Genomic DNA, 17968 nt, shown 5'->3' on the forward strand with positions numbered 1-17968 from the left:
CTTCTATGCAGAATACATCATGAGAAACACTGGGCTGTAAGAAGCACAAGCTGGAATCAAGATTGCCGGGAGAAATATCAATAACCTCAGATATGCAGATAACACCACCCTTATGGCAGAAAGTGAAGAGGAACTAAAAAGCCTCTTGATGAAAGTGAAAGAGGAGAGTGAAAAAGTTGGCTTAAAGCTCAACATTCAGAAAACTAAGCTCATGGCATCTGGTCCCATCACTTCATGGCAAATAGATGGGAAACAGTGAAAACAGTGTCAGACTTTATTTTTAGGGCTCCAAAATCACTGCAGATGGTGACTGCAGCTGTGAAATTAAAAGACGCTTACTCCTTTCAAGGAAAGTTATGACTAACCTAGATAGCATATTGAAAAGCAGAGACATTACTTTGCCAACAAAAGTCCGTCTAGTCTAGGCTATGGTTTTTCCAGAGGTCATGTGAGAGTTGTGAGATGTGAGTTGAACTATGAAGAAAGCTGGGCACCGAAGAATTGATGCTTTTGAACTGTGGTGTTGGAGAAGACTCTTGAGAGTCCCTTGGACTGCAAGGAGATCCAACCAGTCCATTCTAAAGGAGATCAGTCCTGGGTGTTCTTTGGAAGGAATGATGCTAAAGCTGAAACTCCAATACTTTGGCCTCATGTGAAGAGTTGACTCATTGGAAAAAAACTCTGATGCTGGGAGGGATTGGGGTCAGGAGGAGAAGGGGATGACAGAGGATGAGATGGCTGGATGGCATCACCAACTCGATGGACATGAGTTTGAGTAAACTCCAGGAGTTGGTGATGGACAGGGAGGCCTGCAATTCATGGAGTCGCAAAGAGTCGGACACGACTGAGCCACTGAACTGAACTGAACTGAGGTGAAAACAGAGCTCTCAAATTTTTTTTTTCTCTTCTCTTCTTTACTTTTCTTTAGACAGTAAATCACACATACTCAAAGAAATTCGTGTTACTATTTTAATCATCTCACGGCAGGAGCAAGAAAAGCACGTGCAGATAGAAATGGAAACGGGGAGTATATCACAGGAGCAAGAGGTGTTGCGAGGAACATCTTATTACGAATGCAGTACTGATGCCTCTTTTTCCAGTGTGATTCAAAGGGAGAAGTACAAGTGTGCATCTAAAAAAAAAAAAAAAAGAACAAATTAAAAAGAAGAAAAAAGATTTCTTTGAAGGAGGGTGGAAATCTGTGAACTCTTCCAGGCTCATAAATTTTATTATATCATAAATACCTCCCTCCTAATTTAGTATGAATATTATGACATAAGACATGTAGAGCACAGAGAAAAGTGCTAAATAAATGTCATCTATTGTTATTTTTATTCCCAGAAAGAGGAAGCTACTCAGAGCAGGGTGATGAACACTTTTGGTTTGCTCAGATGGTCCAGATTTTAACACTGAATGTCCTGTTTGCTGTGGATCCTCTCATCCCCAGGCACACAAATAGTTCCAGGTTTTCAGCTTTTGTTGGGGTTGAGGAGGATGGAAGAAAGTGACTGAATGTCTATTTTCCACAATCAAACGACAATCTCCTATCAGAAGCCCTGCAGTTCCTATTTCTACCTTATCTTCTTGTCCTGGGAGACAAGTCAGCACGTTGCACTGAAGAGGGCAGCCTGAAGGGGGACTTGATGTTCTCTGCACCACTCAGCAGCTACCAGCAGAGGGCACACTCCTACCCTCCTCACTGTATTCTCAGTCCCTGACCCACCTAGAGTTTCTGCCTCCCAGGAAATCTTAGTCCATTCATTGCTCTTCCAAGTTAAGGCTGTGTTCATCCTTTTTCCTCTGCCTCCTTCCTCTCCCTCCTTCCTGCCTCTCTACCTTCCTGCCTTTCATTTCCATGAGTAAAGTTGCAAGGAATGTGAGCTCACAGTTACAAATTACAAAGCACCTGTTTTAACAAACCACCATGAGTAACAGAGTCAAACTTTTAGAAATTTTAGGGAAAAACTAAAATCAATCCAACCTGCAAAAACCACAGATATGAGAATAGTGAGATACAGAATATAAAATAAGCCTCTTTAGGGACTTTCCTGATGGCTCAGTGATAAAGAATTCACTTGCCAGTGCAGGAGACATGGGTTCTATCTCTGATCCAGGAAGATCCCATATGCCTCAGAACAACTAAGTCTGTGCACAACTACTGAGCCCGTGGTCTAGATTCCAGGAGCCACAACTACCGAGCCCAGGGGCTGCAACTACTGAGCCCTCTCACCCTAGAGCCTGTGCTCTGAAACAAGAACAGCCACCACAATGAGAAGCTCATGCACCAGAACTGGAGAGGAGCCCCCATTCACCCAACAAGAGAAAAAACCATGCTGCAACAAAGACTTAGCACAGCCAAAAATAAATAAATAAAAATAAACAACAAACACCTCAATACTAAAAAATAAAATATGGCTTCTGAATTTTGACTAAAGAACAAGAGGTTAGAAAAAATGAAATAGGCAGATTTGATGAATAAAATGGAAATTCTAGAACTTTTTTTTTAAGAGTTTTACATAGCCGAAGATAAATTTTTTAAAATCAGAACATAGGTCTGAAAAAAAATTCCCAGAATGCAGCATGGAGCAATAAAGAGGTAAAAAATGTTAAAGGGAGTTTGAGATATACAACAAAGTAAAAAATACATCTTATCAGGGTCACAGAAGGAGATAAAGGATAGGGGCAGAGGTGATTTCTAGAGAGAGAAAGGACTAACAGTTCTCCAGAACTGATGAAAGAGTATCAGTTTCAAGAAGATCAGTAAATCCTAAAGAAGATTTAAAAAAGAAAAATCCGCACTTAGAAAATTAGTGAAACTGCCAAAACCAAAGAAGCAATCTTAAATCCAGCCAAACATAGATTAATCTACACAGAAGTGACAAATCAGGCTCTCAGTTTCTCAAAAACAACAGTGGAAGTCAACTAAAAATGAGTTGTGTCTTCAAAGTACTGATTCAAAACCATGGTTCAGTTCAGTTCAATTCAGTCGCTCAGTCATGTCTGACTCTGGGACCCCATGAGTCACAGCACGCCAGGCCTCCTTGTCCGTCACCAACTCCCGGAGTTTACTCAAACTGATGTCCATCGAGTCGGTGATGCCATCCAGCCATCTCATCCTCTGTCGTCCCCTTCTCCTCCTGCCCCCAATCCCTCCCAGCATTAGAGTCTTTTCCAATGAGTCAACTCTTCACATGAGGTGGCCAAAGTATTTGAGTTTCAGCTTTAGCATCAGTCCTTCCAATGAACACCCAGGACCGATCTCCTTTAGAATGGACTGGTTGGATCTCTATAACCCAGCAAAATTCATCTAATGAAATACTATATTCTGCTCTCATAATTTATGAACTATAGCTACATTCTGGAACACAGATAAATTTCACAAATGCAATGTGTGGGAAAAAATAGGTTACAGAAGAAACCTAACACAATGATTCCATTTATGTAAGACTCAGAAACACACAAAATTAAAGCAATGGGTCAAGTAAGCCTTTACTGTTACTGTATAATTTGTACTTTGTAATATCTGGTCATTCCATGGTTCGTTAAGCTTCAGACTAACAGAAAATTAAGCATTAACTACGGAGCCAGGAAAAAAGAAAAAATCTGCAAACTCAAAACCTTTAGAATCAGTCTACAAAGTTTTAGTAAATACCCGTTTAGAAAGATCGTCCTTGGCTACTTCTAAAATGCCATCGGTAAATCAAACTGTATCCTAAATTCCGGTCCTTCCTCCGGCCATCCAAGCATGAAGCGCTGTCACCTACCCGCATTAACTCGCTGCAACGCTGGTCCACGCGGGTTGTGCCCGCTGCATGCCTAGACCACGGCTGCCATCTGTCTGGACAGTGTCCCCGGAGACGCCTGAGCGACATGTCCAGGGCTCAGATCTCGGCACTGGTGTTCGGCGTCGGGGGCTTTGGCGCTCTCGTCGCGGCCACCGCGTCCAATGAGTGGAAAGTAACCACCAGAGCGTCCTCGGTGATAACGGCCACTTGGGTTTACCAGGGGCTCTGGATGAACTGCGCAGGCAACGCGTTGGGTTCTTTCCACTGCCGACCGCACTTTACTATCTTCAAAGTAGAAGGTAAATATAATAGCTTTGTTTGGGGTGGAAGCAAAATGTCGCTTTTCCCCCTCACGGCACTCAAGTGTCTGTGTTCAGTCTGCTGTTGACTGGGTGCTTAATCCGAGTGCCAAGATTTGCCTAAGACGGATGATGTGTGTGAGTGTTGGCTGAAAGAATTAAATCATGCCTTTTATATGGCAAAGGAAAATTAAGGATAACTTTATGGATACGGTGAAAGTCGCTCAGTCATGTCCCACATTTTGTGACCCCCCCCCCATGGACTATACAGTCCATGGAATTCTCCAGGCCAGAATATTGGAGTGGGTAGCTGTTCTCTGCTCCAGGGGATCTTCCCAACCCAGGGATCAAACTCAGGTTTCCTGCATTGAAGGGGGCTGCTTTACTGTCTGAGCCACCAGGGACGCCCAATGGTTGTGTTAGAAATACCTAATGTGAATAATAGATGCCAAGGGAAAGGGCAGAGGTGACTGGCTTGTTTTAAAACTCGTTTCGATTTGCCTTATGTCATGGAGAACTCCATATACACACATATAGGAACACACGCCACCAGAACCCATATGTTCTACTGTTTTGCTTTCTTGGCCTCCCTGCCTGGCATGTGGGGATCTTAGTTCCCCAACCAGGGATCCGACTTTTGCCCCCTACAGTGGAAGCAGAGTCTTAACCACTGGACCACCAGGGAAGTCCTGATCCTATGTTATCCGAAATCCCTGTATTTCCTCAGGCCATTCTAAGATGAAATCCATACACACATATGTATATATTCATATATATGTGTATTTATATTTATATTCACAGTGATATGAACATACGAGAAGACATATAGTATTGAGAGTAAGAGTTTTTAGAGGGGTTTCCATATTTTTAAAGAACTATGCTTAGTGATAAAATAGCAGGACAAGAAATTTTTAAAGTAGCTAAGGGAAATAAAATGCCCATGAGGTTTTCATCAGGATTTATCAAAAATATGTATGTAGACGAGCTTTCAACTTTATGAGTATTAGAAACTATTGCAAGGGGTTTCTTGCAACATACTGCAAGTATATGTATCCTAAAGAGGGAAAAAATTTAAAGGTTTTTCAGTATAATCTATAAGAATAGCAAATCACTGTGTAGTACACCTGAAATTAATATGATATTTAAATCAGCTATACTTCAGAGGAAGACATTTTCATACCTTGGAATACCTCCAGGCAACAATTATTGGCTACTTGCTTGTACATGATTATGGAATTACTATCTGCATCTGTTTTCTGCCTTTTAGGTATGTTTACAAATCAGCCACAAGTTGTGGGTTTATTATACTAAAAATTGCCCCCAGGAATTTATAACACACAGAGTTTTCACAATCAAATGGCAAAACTGAACCTTGGCCCCAGTAAAGAAAATGAAATAAAATTTTAACTAGGAAGTTACTAAAGCATAATATCTTAAGGGGTTTTTGTGTCAAGTATTCATGTCATTAGTCCACAATGTGTGCCAAGGGATAAAGAGAAGATATTTAGTTACATTCAGGAGATTCTAATGACAATCAAGGGAACAGTTCAAGCTTGGACACAGGCCTCCAAATAACATGGGCTTTCCTAAGCCCTCATTAGAGGAATCAATGCTCATCTCTCTTCAGTCCTGACTTCTAAACTTATCTTGGGATATTTCAAAATTGTTCCTTCTACTGTGGAAGGTTTCCCCAGGTGCAGGGAAAACTGTTAGAGGAGAGTGTTGTGGGGGACATGGTTGTCATTCCACAGACCTCTGGGCCCGCTTCCACCTCGGGCAGCAAGTAGAAGATATCTCATGTGGGTAAGTGTATTTCTTTGTTCTTTCTGGGTTTGTTCTTTATATACATACATATATATATATATGCTCTGCTGCACTGTGCGTTAGTCGCTCCAGTCATGTCCGACACTTTGCAACACTACAGATTGTAGCCCGCCAGGCTCCTCTGTCCATGAGGATTCTCCAGGCAAGAATACTGGAGTGGGTAGCCGTTCCCTTCTCCAGGGGATCTTCCTGACCCAGGAATTGAACCGGGGTCTCCTGCATTGCAGATGGATTCTTTACCAGCTGAGCTGGTATATATTTATGGTCTTCTATCTTTCATTCTCTATTCCTTAATGAAACCTAGTTATTGTGAAAAATAGGCGATCAACCTTAGCTCCAAAGTGGGCTAAAGAACCACTGTAACCTTTTATAATGATTTCAACAGCTACTTCCCTAAATGTATCTTAGAAAATGTGGAGTTCGAAATTTTGTTTCTAAATATTGTTGATGCTGATCCAAACAATCTTCTACCCTTAAACTTCATCCTCTTGACTTTGCTTCTCGATAGAAATATAGCGTGTTCTGTTCTACGTCTGCTGTGTATACTGCACATGAGAGGTAATTTGGAAAACTCTGTTCACTGACAATGCTTCAATTAGAATTTGTAAAATTCATTTAGGGCTTCCTTGGTGGCTCAGAGGGTAAAGCGTCTGCCTACAATGTGGGAGACCTGGGTTCGATCCCTGGGTTGGGAAGATCCCCTGGCGAAGGAACACAACCTTTCTACTTTCTTCATCCTGAATCAAAATCCTTACCAAAGACACAGGTTACTATTGAAATGTATGTTCAACATCAGGAACACTGATTCATATTTTCAAGAAAATGGACACACAAACTTGGATTTCCTCATTCACACAGTCATTGCTGTTGACGCTGATTACTTTTCTTTTATTCTTTTGTGAAAGCATAACAGTGAGATGTTTAGAAAGTTTTCTATGCCAATAAGCTCTTAAATGTCACAATAATTTCAAACTGAGTAAAAAAACTCAGAAGCCAAAGAGGAATAAAAATGGTTATATCGTGCTTTAAAATAATAAATTGATTTAAGCCTATACTGTCAATTTGAGACAAATCTTCTTAGGCCAGATTAAGCCTCCTCTAAGAAAGAAAAAGAAAAGATCTTTTAAGCTGCCGGTTTTTTTTTCCTTGCTGTTTACATAACTTCATGTCAAAGTCATACCTTTTGTTGCTAACCATCTTAGATGCCCCAGTATAGTTACAGATTTTTAGGAACTCATTTAGATTAATAATGACAACATCCTTAAAAGATTTGATGTAAGCCAGCACCTCTTTGGACAAGAGGCATTTCCAGTTGTGGAAAATACAAGCCCCCTTTTAGTGTAGTTATAAGGAATCAATTTTAGGAGATTACCATAGACTTTATTTTTCTGGGCTCCAAAATCATTGCAGATGGTGATTTCAGCCATGAAGTTAAAAGATGCCTATTCCTTGGAAGGAAAGTTATGATCAACCTAGATAACATATTGAAAAGCAGAGACATTACTTTGTCAACAAAGTTCTGTGTAGTCAAGGCTATGGTTTTTCCAGTGGTGGTGTATGAATGTGAGAGTTGGACTATAAAGAAAACTGAGCGCTGACGAATTGATGCTTTTGAACTGTGGTGTTGGAGAAGACTCTTGAGAGTCCCTTGGACTGCAAGGAAATCCAACCAGTCCATTCTAAAGGAGATCAGTCCTGGGTGTTCAATGGCAGGACTGATGTTGAAGCTGAAACTCCAATACTTTGGCCACCTAATGCAAAGAGCTGACTCATTGGAAAAGACCCTGATTCTGGAAGAGATTGAGGGCAGGAGGAGAAGGGGACAACAGAGGATGAGATGGTTGGATGGCATCACCCACTCAGTGGATATGGGTTCGGGTGAACTCTGGGAGTTAGTGATGGAGAGGGAGGCCTGACGTGCTGTGGTTCATGGGGTCACAAAGAGTCGGACAGTACTGAGCAACTGGATTGAACTGAACCATAGTTGTTCAGTCACTAAGTCGTGTCCAACTCTTTGCGACCCCATGAACCACAGCACACCAGGCTTCCCTGTCCACAATCTCCTGGAGTTTGCTCAAAGTCGTGTCCCTTGTGTCGATGACACCATCCAACTTTCTCATCCTCTGTTGCCCCCTTCTCCTCCTGAACTCGATCTTTCCCAGCATTAGGGTCTTTTCCAATGAGTCAGATCCTCACATCAAGTGACCAGAGTATTGGAGCTTCAGCTTTAGATCATAGGAACACTTGTAATTCAGTCCTCACTGTGGCCTGAAAGCTTCTTGACTCAATTTCAAAGCACTTTGTTGTCTTTAGATGCAATATCCAGTCTAGGCTGTCTCTTGTTTTGTCTCCTTTGGTTTTTCTTACCTGTGAAATGGTGATGAAATGAGAGAACATAGGCAAAGTGCCTTGCACAGTGCCTGACACAGAGCCATGCACCATAAAGGGTGGCAATCATTCCTATGAATACAGATTTTGGTGCCAGGAGAGCTCACATCTCAGTGGTAGGAAGGTGACCATTTCTTCTGCTCCATCTATTTTTTTCTAGCCAGGACAGTAGTAGCTGCTACCTGGGATCCAAAACCAAATAGAAGGAGGCCTCTGATCCCTTGTCGCACACCCTATGTCATATTTACGACAAAGGGAAGGCTATTGTGTTCATTGGATTAAAGTCTATGCATATCCTACAGGTTAGGATTCACTGTACCTCATTAGCCAGGACCACACTTTGTGTCGAAGTCAGTTTCTCACCACAGATGTGGACCTGTTCCTTCTGTCAATCACATGTCGCATCTGCTGAAAGGGGGAGAAAAGGTCCCCTTCAGGCTTCATGGTGGGAAATAGAGCCTCACCAGACCTAGGATGCGTTTGTATGCTCCTACTGTTACCACGCTGTGCTCAGTCGTGTCCGACTCTTTGCAACCCTATACACTGTAGGCCACTAGGCTCCTCTGTCCATAGGATTTCCAGGCAGGAATATGGGAGTGGTTTGTCATTTCCTTCTCTAGGGGATCTTCCCAACCCAGGGATGGAACCTGTGTCTCCTGAGCCTCTTGTATTTCAGGCAGATTCTTTACCTGCTGAGCCATTAGGAAAGTCATTGGGATAGCATATTTGTGTGCTGGGCAGTCAAAAATAGACAAAGTTTCCTTAAATATTCCTGGTTCTGAGCACTGGGAAAAACTTTGTGACAGTTTAATTTACTGATTTGATTCACATTTGCATTTTACAAAGTGATTTCACATACATGATCATATTTATGCAAAAGATGGTACTCTGTAGTTCCCATTTTACAGAGTAACTGAGACTCACAGGAGCGCATATTTATAACTTTGTATGATTGTCTATAGAATTTTGGGGGAAATGTCCAGTGTTTGTACCAGCCTAAAACCTGCATTGGAGTCCCAGCTCGGCCACTAATTTTTTGTGTGACATGCATGCACAGATAAGCTACTTAAATTCATTGTTTCCCTTTCTCACTGGGAAGATGATATTAGTTACATACCAAAATTTGTGGGAAGATCAGGAAAAAGCATCCTCTGTGGGTGTGTGTGCTCAGTTGTGTCCGACTCTTTGCAGCCCCACAGACTATAGCCCACCAGACTCTTCTGTCCATGGGATTCTCTAGGCAAGAATACTGGAGTGGGTTGCCATTTCCTTCTCCAGGGGATCTTCTCAACCCAGGGATCGAACCCATGTCTCTTACATCTCCTGCATTGGCGTGGGAGTTCTTTACCACTAGCGCCACCTGGGAAGCCCTATTAAGTATGTATTTTTAAATGTGCCTGGAATTTGTTTTAATCAGGAATGGTAAGATGCACAGACATGAAATGCCATCGAGGAGGAAGTTTTCACACTCACAGATCCCCAGAAGTAGGAGCCTGGATCCCCACACAAGCCCAGGCTAGGAAGCACTAGAGTCAGTCAGGAGGCTGAGGAGTGAGAGGAAAACACAGGCAAGAGCTTTTATTGAGTTGTCTGGTACCCACCCCAGGTTGATCACTATGGAGGAACATTGGCTTGACGTATAGAAGCTTGATCAAGGAGATCACTGGGGTGTGGGCTTTGGATTAGTTGATTTGTCTCTGAAAGTGGCATGTGTATTTTACCTCTAAGAATCCACTGGCCTTGGTATCACCCTCCCCTACCTGCTACAGTGATGCCTTGGGTGCCAGAGCATTGAGAATGCAGAAAGCAAGAAAATACAGGGACTTTCCTAATGGTCTGGTGGTTGAGATTCTGCCTTGCCATGCAGAGGACATGAGTTCGAGCTCTGATAAACAGCTAAGCCTGCCTGCACACTCCAGCACTCGTGTGCCATAACTAGAGAGTCCGTGCATGGCAACGAATGATGCACTAAGACCTCATGTGCTGCAGCTAAGACCCAGCACAGCCTAATAAATAATTAAAAAAAAAAAAAAAAAAACAAGAAAATACAGTAAACGCAGTATGGCTATGAAATCCTTTGGTAGTGTTTGCATAGACAGGTCAGGAAGGCAAGTGCTTTGCCATCCCCCCTCCCCTTTATGGCCTCTCATGCTTATCTGATTGCCAGTCTTTGTTCTCTTGTGGTGAATATTTTGTGTAGAAAAGATTCAGGTGTATTTCTTGCCAGGTCCAGTGCTCCTTCTCCCTCATTGCCCATCTGACCCCGAGTGTGGCCAGCTGGCGCCGGTGAGTCTCTTCTGCTCCGATTCCCTGACTTACCCACAGACTAATTCGCATCCTCAAGCAGATAATCTCAAAGGGCATCTAAGCAAAGAGCATGCTGGGACTGGTAAAACCCACCACTGTTATGCATTTTTACACACTTGCAGAGCACTTCAGAAAGCAGTAATGCTCTTGAATAAAGCCAGGATAATTGAACAGATTTTCAGGAGACAACTGGTCTACAATTAAACTTGGACCAAATTTTTGTACACATTACAGGAAAAAAACTGATGACCAAAATTAACAGTTTGGCAAATGGCTAGGGTATCATAGTACAACTGCAAAAGGAATCCTCTAAGTAGTTAACCTGCTTATTCACTAATGAGTTCCTTTCCATTCATTAGATTCCCAGCGCAGCATATGCAGACAAGTGAGGACAGGACCCAGGCCTATCCTCTGTGGAGATACGGCTTAGAGGAGATGATCCTTTAGCAAGCGATTAGCCCAGGATGGTAAGTGCTGTCTGGGGTTAAGTTCAGGGCATAGGCAGACTTCCCAGAAAAGCTTATGCTTGAACTGACTTGAAAGATGGGTAGAGGTTGGCCCAGAGAAAGGAAGGGAGGGCATTTCAGGTCAGGGGACTTATCCAGCTCTACAATTTATTAACTGTGTGACTCCAGGCAAAAATGCTTAAAATATGAGTTCCCCTATCTGTAATATGGAAGTAATATTATTACTACTGTTTAATTAATTAAATATAATTAATATTACTATTACTTAGTAATATTATCTACTTTAGAGGGCCATGGTGAGGAGGAAGTGAATTGATTTGTGCAGAGGATTCAGAGCAGGGCCTGAAGCTTCTACAAGCAAAGACCTCAAGGCAGAAGGAGCTAAGTGCATCAGGGACCATCAAGCATATCAGAAAGGCTGACACGTGGACGTGCAGGAGGAGGCTCAGATGGGGTGCAGGTGCAGAGAGAGGGGAATTTGCAAAGAGACCTTTAAGCTTCATTAGGGGATTTAGACTTCGTCTTAGAGGAGCTGGAAAGCTGTTGAAACATTCTGAGCAGAGAATTTCTGATGGGACTTGCATTTTAGAAAGATCCTGCAGTATTTCATGTAAGAACCTGCACCATGAGGGCAGCATTGGGAACTGACAAGGAGGGTGTTTAGAGGTAGAGCTGATGAGACCAACTAACTTGGCGACTCATGAGGGATGAAGGGGTCATGGATGCTCTGAGGTTCCTGCCCAGAGACTTGTGGGCAGCAGAAGAAGAAGCTGGCTACAGAGCAGGTCCCAAACTAAGTTCCATCCCTTCTCCCAGAACAGTGTTTTCCAATACATACCAAGATCTCAAGCAATCAGATCCTCAACTTAATGTCTGGCTTTAAACATCAATTGGATAGAATGAAAGATAATAGTTTGACTGAATCAAATTTTTTAAAAAACTGTGCTTTTTAGATGTTTAATAAAGAAAAACAGGAAAAGGTGGCAGCCATAAGGATTAATGCAATCTGAAGTGCCATTAATAGCATAAGAATGTTCAAGTTAGAAGACATATTCTCCCCATATGCTCCCCATATTCTGTAGTCAAATTGCATAGGGCTAGCTTGGGCACCATACTTCAAGGAACACAAGTACAAACCACATTCATTGATTTGAGAGGGGGGTAACTAGGAGGATGAAAGGTCTTGAAATAAATTCACATGAGCAATTGTTTCACCTGGAAAAGGAAAAAAAAAAAATATGCCTGGTGTAGGAGGGACTGAGGAATGGGAAGAAAATGAGTAGGACCAATGGGTAGATGGTACTAGGGAATCAGATTCACAGGGGCTATGGAGAAATTTCTGAGTTGCCCTATGATGAAACAGGCTGTCCCACAAAGAACTGGCTAGAAGTATCCAGAGGAGGCTGCTATTGGTCCTCTGTTAAAAGGTGGTAGAAATAATTCCTGCACTGGCTGGAAATACATACTGTATGCATACTCACTCAGTCATGTGCGGCTTTTTGCGACCCTATGGAATGTGGCCCGCAAGACTCCTCTGTCCATGGGATTTTTCAGTCAAGAATACTGGAGTGGGTTGCCATCTCCTCCTCCAGGGGATCTTCCCAACCCAGGGATTGAACCTGGGTCTCCTGCATTGCCAGGTGGATTCTTTACCACTGAGCCACTTAGGAAGCCCAGAAAGACAGACTAGGTAATCCCTCAAGTCAATTCCAGTTTGAGATCTGAGATTCTGTGGTATGTAAGTAGAAAGAGAATATTTAAACATCAGTATTTCTGATTTGCACATTGACTTATTTTGGGACAACTCATGAGCTCCATGCTGGTTATTTTGGAACAAAATAATAAAAAGACCTGTCTGACCTGGTGATTGTTCACAGTCCAGAAGGGAACGTGAATTAAGGTAGTAAATGTTATAGTAATGTTATTATATTTAAATCAATATATTAAGGTATGTTAGAATTAATATAATAATCATGCAATTCTCTATCTTGAACTGATAACTTCAAAGGTCCTAAGCAAGCCCTAACCCTTGCAGAGAAAGGAAGGACTCCTGCTAAATCCAGGCATAGAGTAAGCCCTGGTGGCTGGGGGGAGGGGCAGATATAAGAGCACAAGTCTTGCCTTTAACTGGATTTCTTTGAATCAGTATTTTTGCTTTATATGAACCAAACATAGTCCATGAATATAACAGCCAAAGTAGTCACCTTACTGGGAGACTCATTTTCTGCAGAACACAAAATGTGACTTTCAGTGACATGGGCAGGAAAATAAAGGCTATTTTCTCCCTGTCTGACCACAGCAGAGGCTCTCATTAAATTACCAGCAAACCTCCAGCCAGTTATGTCTGGGGATTTTCACCTGCTCTGTAGGACTCTTACAAACATCCCCAGGAAAGCTGAGTCTCTCCTGTGGGCATCAGGACCCTTCCTCAGTCCTGCACCCCCGCTCTGTGCTCTTCCCACTATTCTCAGCCTCCCACTTTCTGGAACAGAACAATAAAACTGCTCTCCTGTTGAAACCTGGACCTCGGACCTCACATTTTGCTCTGCCAGCTGATGTCTGGGCTCCAGACAGTAAATCTGTCTCATGACTGTCCTACCCATGAATTGCAAACCGCCAGGCCACTCAGTCCTGACCTAATGCCTGCTCTCAACTCTGAGCTCCAGTCCCAGCTGGCTGGACTGCCTGCTGGTTTGCCCAGCAGGTTCTCCTGCCCCAGGTCCTATTTCCTTACCAGAACAGGCTCCTCTCCTACCCTCTACCTTGGGAAGGACTATTCTCCAAGATGTGAGAATATGGATGGGAAGGAATGAAGCAGGAATCACGTCCATGGTCCAGTTAACAAAGGGAATGCAGTGGGTGGTGGTCTTGGTAGGAGATGGAGCCACAAAGAGGAGCCAACAGATGCTATTTACATAATTATCTAGAATTTATGTATGTCACCTGGGAAAATAACCATGTTATCCTAACATCTGGTCCCATCACTTCATGACAAATAGATGGGGAAACAATGGAAACGGTGACAACTTTATTTTGGGGGGCTCCAAAATCACTGCAGATGGTGACTGCAGCCATGAAATTAAAAGACGCTTGCTTATTGGAAGAAAAGCTATGACCAACCTAGACAGTATATTAGAAAGCAGAGACATTGCTTTACCAACAAAGGTCCATCTAGTCAGGGCTATGGTTTTTCCAGTAGTCATGTATGGATGTGAGAGTTGGACTATAAAGAAAGCTGAGCACTGAAGAATGGATGCTTTTGAACTGTGGTGTTGGAGAAGACTCTTCAGAGTCCCTTGGACTACAAGGAGATCACACCAGTCCATCCTAAACGAAATCAGTCCTGAATATTTATTGGAAGGACTGATGCTGAAGCTGAAACTCCAATACTTTGGCCACCTGATGTGAAGAGCTGACTCATTGGAAGACCCTGATGCTGGGAAAGATTGAAGGCAGGAGAAGAAAGGAATGACAGAGGATGAGGTTGTTGGATGGCATCACCAACTCAATGGACATGAGTTTGAGTAAGCTCCATGAGTTGGTGATGGACAGGGAAGGCTGGCATGCTGCAGTCCATGGGGTCACAAAGAGTCGGACATGACTGAGTGACTGAACTGAACTGAACTATCCTAACTCCCTCTATTCCAGATTCAAGTCAGTACTGGGAGGGTTAGGAGACCATAGCGCCCTCCCCAGGGAACTTCTGTTCCAATGCTGTCCTGTAGGGGTGCCCGAAGGTTCTTAGGGAGCAGTAACTACCCTCTGCTTTATAGGGCTCTTTCTGCTTCTGCTTCCTGCTCCTTCATTAATCTCTCCTGGGAGTGCTAGGGGTTGGGGGACTGCCATTGCCCAAGGTGGTAAGCCATCCAGTTTGTGCTCCAGTTACTCTAGAATCATAAGACAGACTCACACCAGAGTGCTCACTCCATGTGGGCACAGGCATGCACACAGACACAGCTGGTTCTACAGCTAACTACACGTCCATACAAACTCTCACCATGCAAACACCTCTACACATCATGTGCACACACACACAACTCACCATGTGGACATCTCACCCATATCCCACACCACAGTCATCAGAGTCAAAAGAGAGACTTAGAGGCCAAGATTTTCACAGACAGAAATGTGGACCCAATGAATAGAAATGACTGATCACCATTCACCCAGGCCATAGTAACAAATAATTCACGTAGATCTGGGGTCAGCACAGAAAAGCCATATTCCTGCCTCATCCTCAAATGCCTTCCTAGGCCTGGGCAGTGCCTAGAAATAACCTTCTATTACATCACCATCATCTTTCACCAGGTCCTACTTTAAATTATTTGATCTCCTTCCAGGTCTTCCAGCTTCCTATGTATTCCCTTGGGGGAATTTGGTGTCTGGCAGATTGTAAATACTCCATGACCATCAGTTTCCTCCCTACTTCCTTCCAGAGGGCAGAACCTGAAACCTGACTTCCTGTTCAGATCCTAGGTTTACCATTATCAGCTATGTGACCTTGGTCTAGTTACTTAACCTCTCGTGTTTCAGTTTCTTTCCCTGTAAAATGAGGATGATAATAATATCTCCCTTATGGAAAAAAATTAAATGAGCTAACAAATGAGTTCACTATTATTGTGGTGGTTGTTTTCTCCAACCAACAAATCTTGCCTTCAAGACTATTTTGAATCCTAATTTGGTCATCTCCATGTTGGGTGTTCATTGGTAGGACTGATGTTGAAGTTGAAATTCCAGTACTTTGGCCACCTCATGCAAAGAGCTGACTCATTTGCAAAGACCCTGATGCTGGGAAAGATTGAGAGCAAGAGAAGGGGATGAGGATGAGATGGTTGGATGGCATCACCGACTCAATGGACATGGGTTTGGGTGAGCTCCAGGAGTTGGTGATGGACAGGGAGGCCTGGTGTGCTGCAGTTCATGGGGTCACAAAGAGTCAGACACAACTGAGCAACTGAACTGAATTGAACTGATGTTTAATATCAGGCTTCCCTGGTAGCTCAGCTGGTAAAGAATCTGCCTGCAGTGCAGGAGACCTGGATTCTATCCCTGGGTTGGGAAGATCCCCTGGAGATGGGAACAGCTACCCACTCCAGTATTCTGGCCTGGAGAATTCCACAGACTGTATAGTCCATGGGGGTCCCAAAGAGTTGGATATGACTGAGCAACTTTCACTTTCACTGTTTAATATTCTATAAAAGCCTTCTGCATACTCCCTGTGGTCTCTGTGGAGCTCCTCCTCTAGAGGTAAAGACATCTTCCACCCAGTTCCACACTCACCCCTGGATTTCCAAATCCAAGAGGATTTCTCCTCTTTGTTTTTCCCAAACTGCTGATCGCACACCTTAGTGGTGGTGGTTTAGTAGCTAAGTCATGTCCGACTCTTGCAACCCCATGGACTATAGCCTGCCAGGGTCCTCTGAGCCCCCACCTTGTCAAACCTTGCAGATTCTGCCAAACCTTGCAGAATCTGCCTGCCGCCCTCCCGTTGCCCCTGCAGGAAGGTCTGCCTTGTCTGTGGCTCAGCCAGGGGTTCACCTGAGCTCAGCCTCCCCCTCGCCCGCTGCACTAGATTGAGAAAGACACTTTAAGCTCTTTGACTTGCCATCCGGTGCTGCCAGTTCACACTTGCAAAACAGAGCTTCTTCCAGTTAAATTCTGAGAGCTTCTTGCCTTACTAAGAGCTCTAAAACCACCTCTTTAGTAATCTAATCTAGAATCGATCTGAGGGTTGCTATCAAGCACACCAATGGCCATTTCTGAAATGTACACTTTTGAAATTTGGGGCATTTCCTTGACCTTTGCCCTTCTCCCTGGTCATTGCCTTCTTCTGAGATCATACCCAGTCCTTTCATCCAGATATTAATGTTATGAAAAATCTCAGGCACCATTCACAATGTTTCCTTAAGGCCATAGAAAACAGCTTGTATTTGAAAGGCGCAGCTGAGAAATCAGAAAGTGATTTTATTAAAAAAAAAAACAGCTCTGATTATTCTGATTATTTGAGCATACTCACTCTCTGAGAACTTTCTATCCTCTGAGTGGTTGTGGGCTGAGTCCTTCTCTTGGTAACTAGTGACTCTGAGATATGGATGTGGCTGTTGGTCTTGACCACAAATCATCCAGCCATGCATGACCACCGTCAGCAGAAAACGGAGCTCCCTAGCCCTTCATCTGCTGAATTCTGAAGAGGGGCTGGACTGCAGGGCCCTTTCTGTGAGGGTTACTTTCTGCAGGTTACAAGCAACTGGGTAAAAAGTGCAGGGTAAATGCAAATGTCATTCACTGCAAGCAGACCAAATTACAGGCCGTCACCTCCTCGAGATAGCCTGGTACCACTCGGGTTAACTGTTACAAAACATGTTTGAGGACAATTTCTCTGGAAACAATTTCTCTTTCACAGGTCTTACTTTAACTCAAGTGGTTGAGATGAGGAGGGGAAATCATTAAGCTACTTTCTTCCTGAATTTTTTTCTTGTCAGGATTTTCTCCTCATTACTCTGTTGCCTGGCCACACACCACCCCCACAACTGAACTGTGCTTTCTTAGCTTCTTAAAAAACATTTATAATTATCTTTATTAACTTAATTGAGAGCCCTTCTCTTCCTATGTACAAATCTTGATTCTTCCCTTAATCAGCATGCAATTTTTTTTTTACTATTTAATCTCTATCTTATATATTTTTTCTTATGTGTAAAAGTTATATTCTACACTACACCAGCCTAGGGAAACAAATGCTAAATCTTCACATTTCTGCCCCCAGTTCGAATGGAATCCAGGCAGAAACTCCAGACTTTTCCAGGGACCCCTGCCCTAAATATCTCTGAGCTCCCTGGTAATGCCTACAACGCTCTCATCTCCTACTTGCTCTTGTCTCGGGGGAGAAGACGGATTCTCC

The 17968-nt window shown here is 43.2% G+C and overlaps 2 protein-coding genes across 4 annotated transcripts in view; one reads left to right on the forward strand and one right to left on the reverse strand.

Moving 5' to 3' along the window:
• Positions 1-956: 956 nt before the first annotated feature.
• The window catches only part of LOC147361957 (uncharacterized), a 40639-nt gene continuing 23627 nt past the window's right edge, over positions 957-17968 (reverse strand). The window contains exon 9 of one of the 2 annotated variants that reach the window (XM_086330293.1): positions 957-1132. In XM_086330293.1, coding sequence (XP_086186419.1) covers positions 1033-1132 — 100 coding nt within the window. In that variant the 3' untranslated portion in view covers positions 957-1032. The remainder of the gene's footprint in view (positions 1133-17968) is intronic. The other variant, XR_015138409.1, reaches the window with a different exon arrangement.
• The window catches only part of CLDN10 (claudin 10), a 107001-nt gene continuing 92661 nt past the window's right edge, over positions 3629-17968 (forward strand). Inside the window, exon 1 of one of the 2 annotated variants that reach the window (XM_086330287.1) lies at positions 3629-4084. In XM_086330287.1, the coding sequence (XP_086186413.1) occupies positions 3871-4084 (214 nt within the window). In that variant the 5' untranslated portion in view covers positions 3629-3870. Of the gene's footprint in view, positions 4085-5556; positions 5888-17968 lie in introns of those variants that run through there. The other variant, XM_086330291.1, reaches the window with a different exon arrangement.

The sequence above is a fragment of the Bos grunniens genome, chromosome 12 (assembly GCF_055505025.1).
Source record: "Bos grunniens cultivar Pamir isolate PY7600 chromosome 12, Bosgru_T2T1.0, whole genome shotgun sequence".
NCBI lineage: Eukaryota > Metazoa > Chordata > Mammalia > Artiodactyla > Bovidae > Bos > Bos grunniens.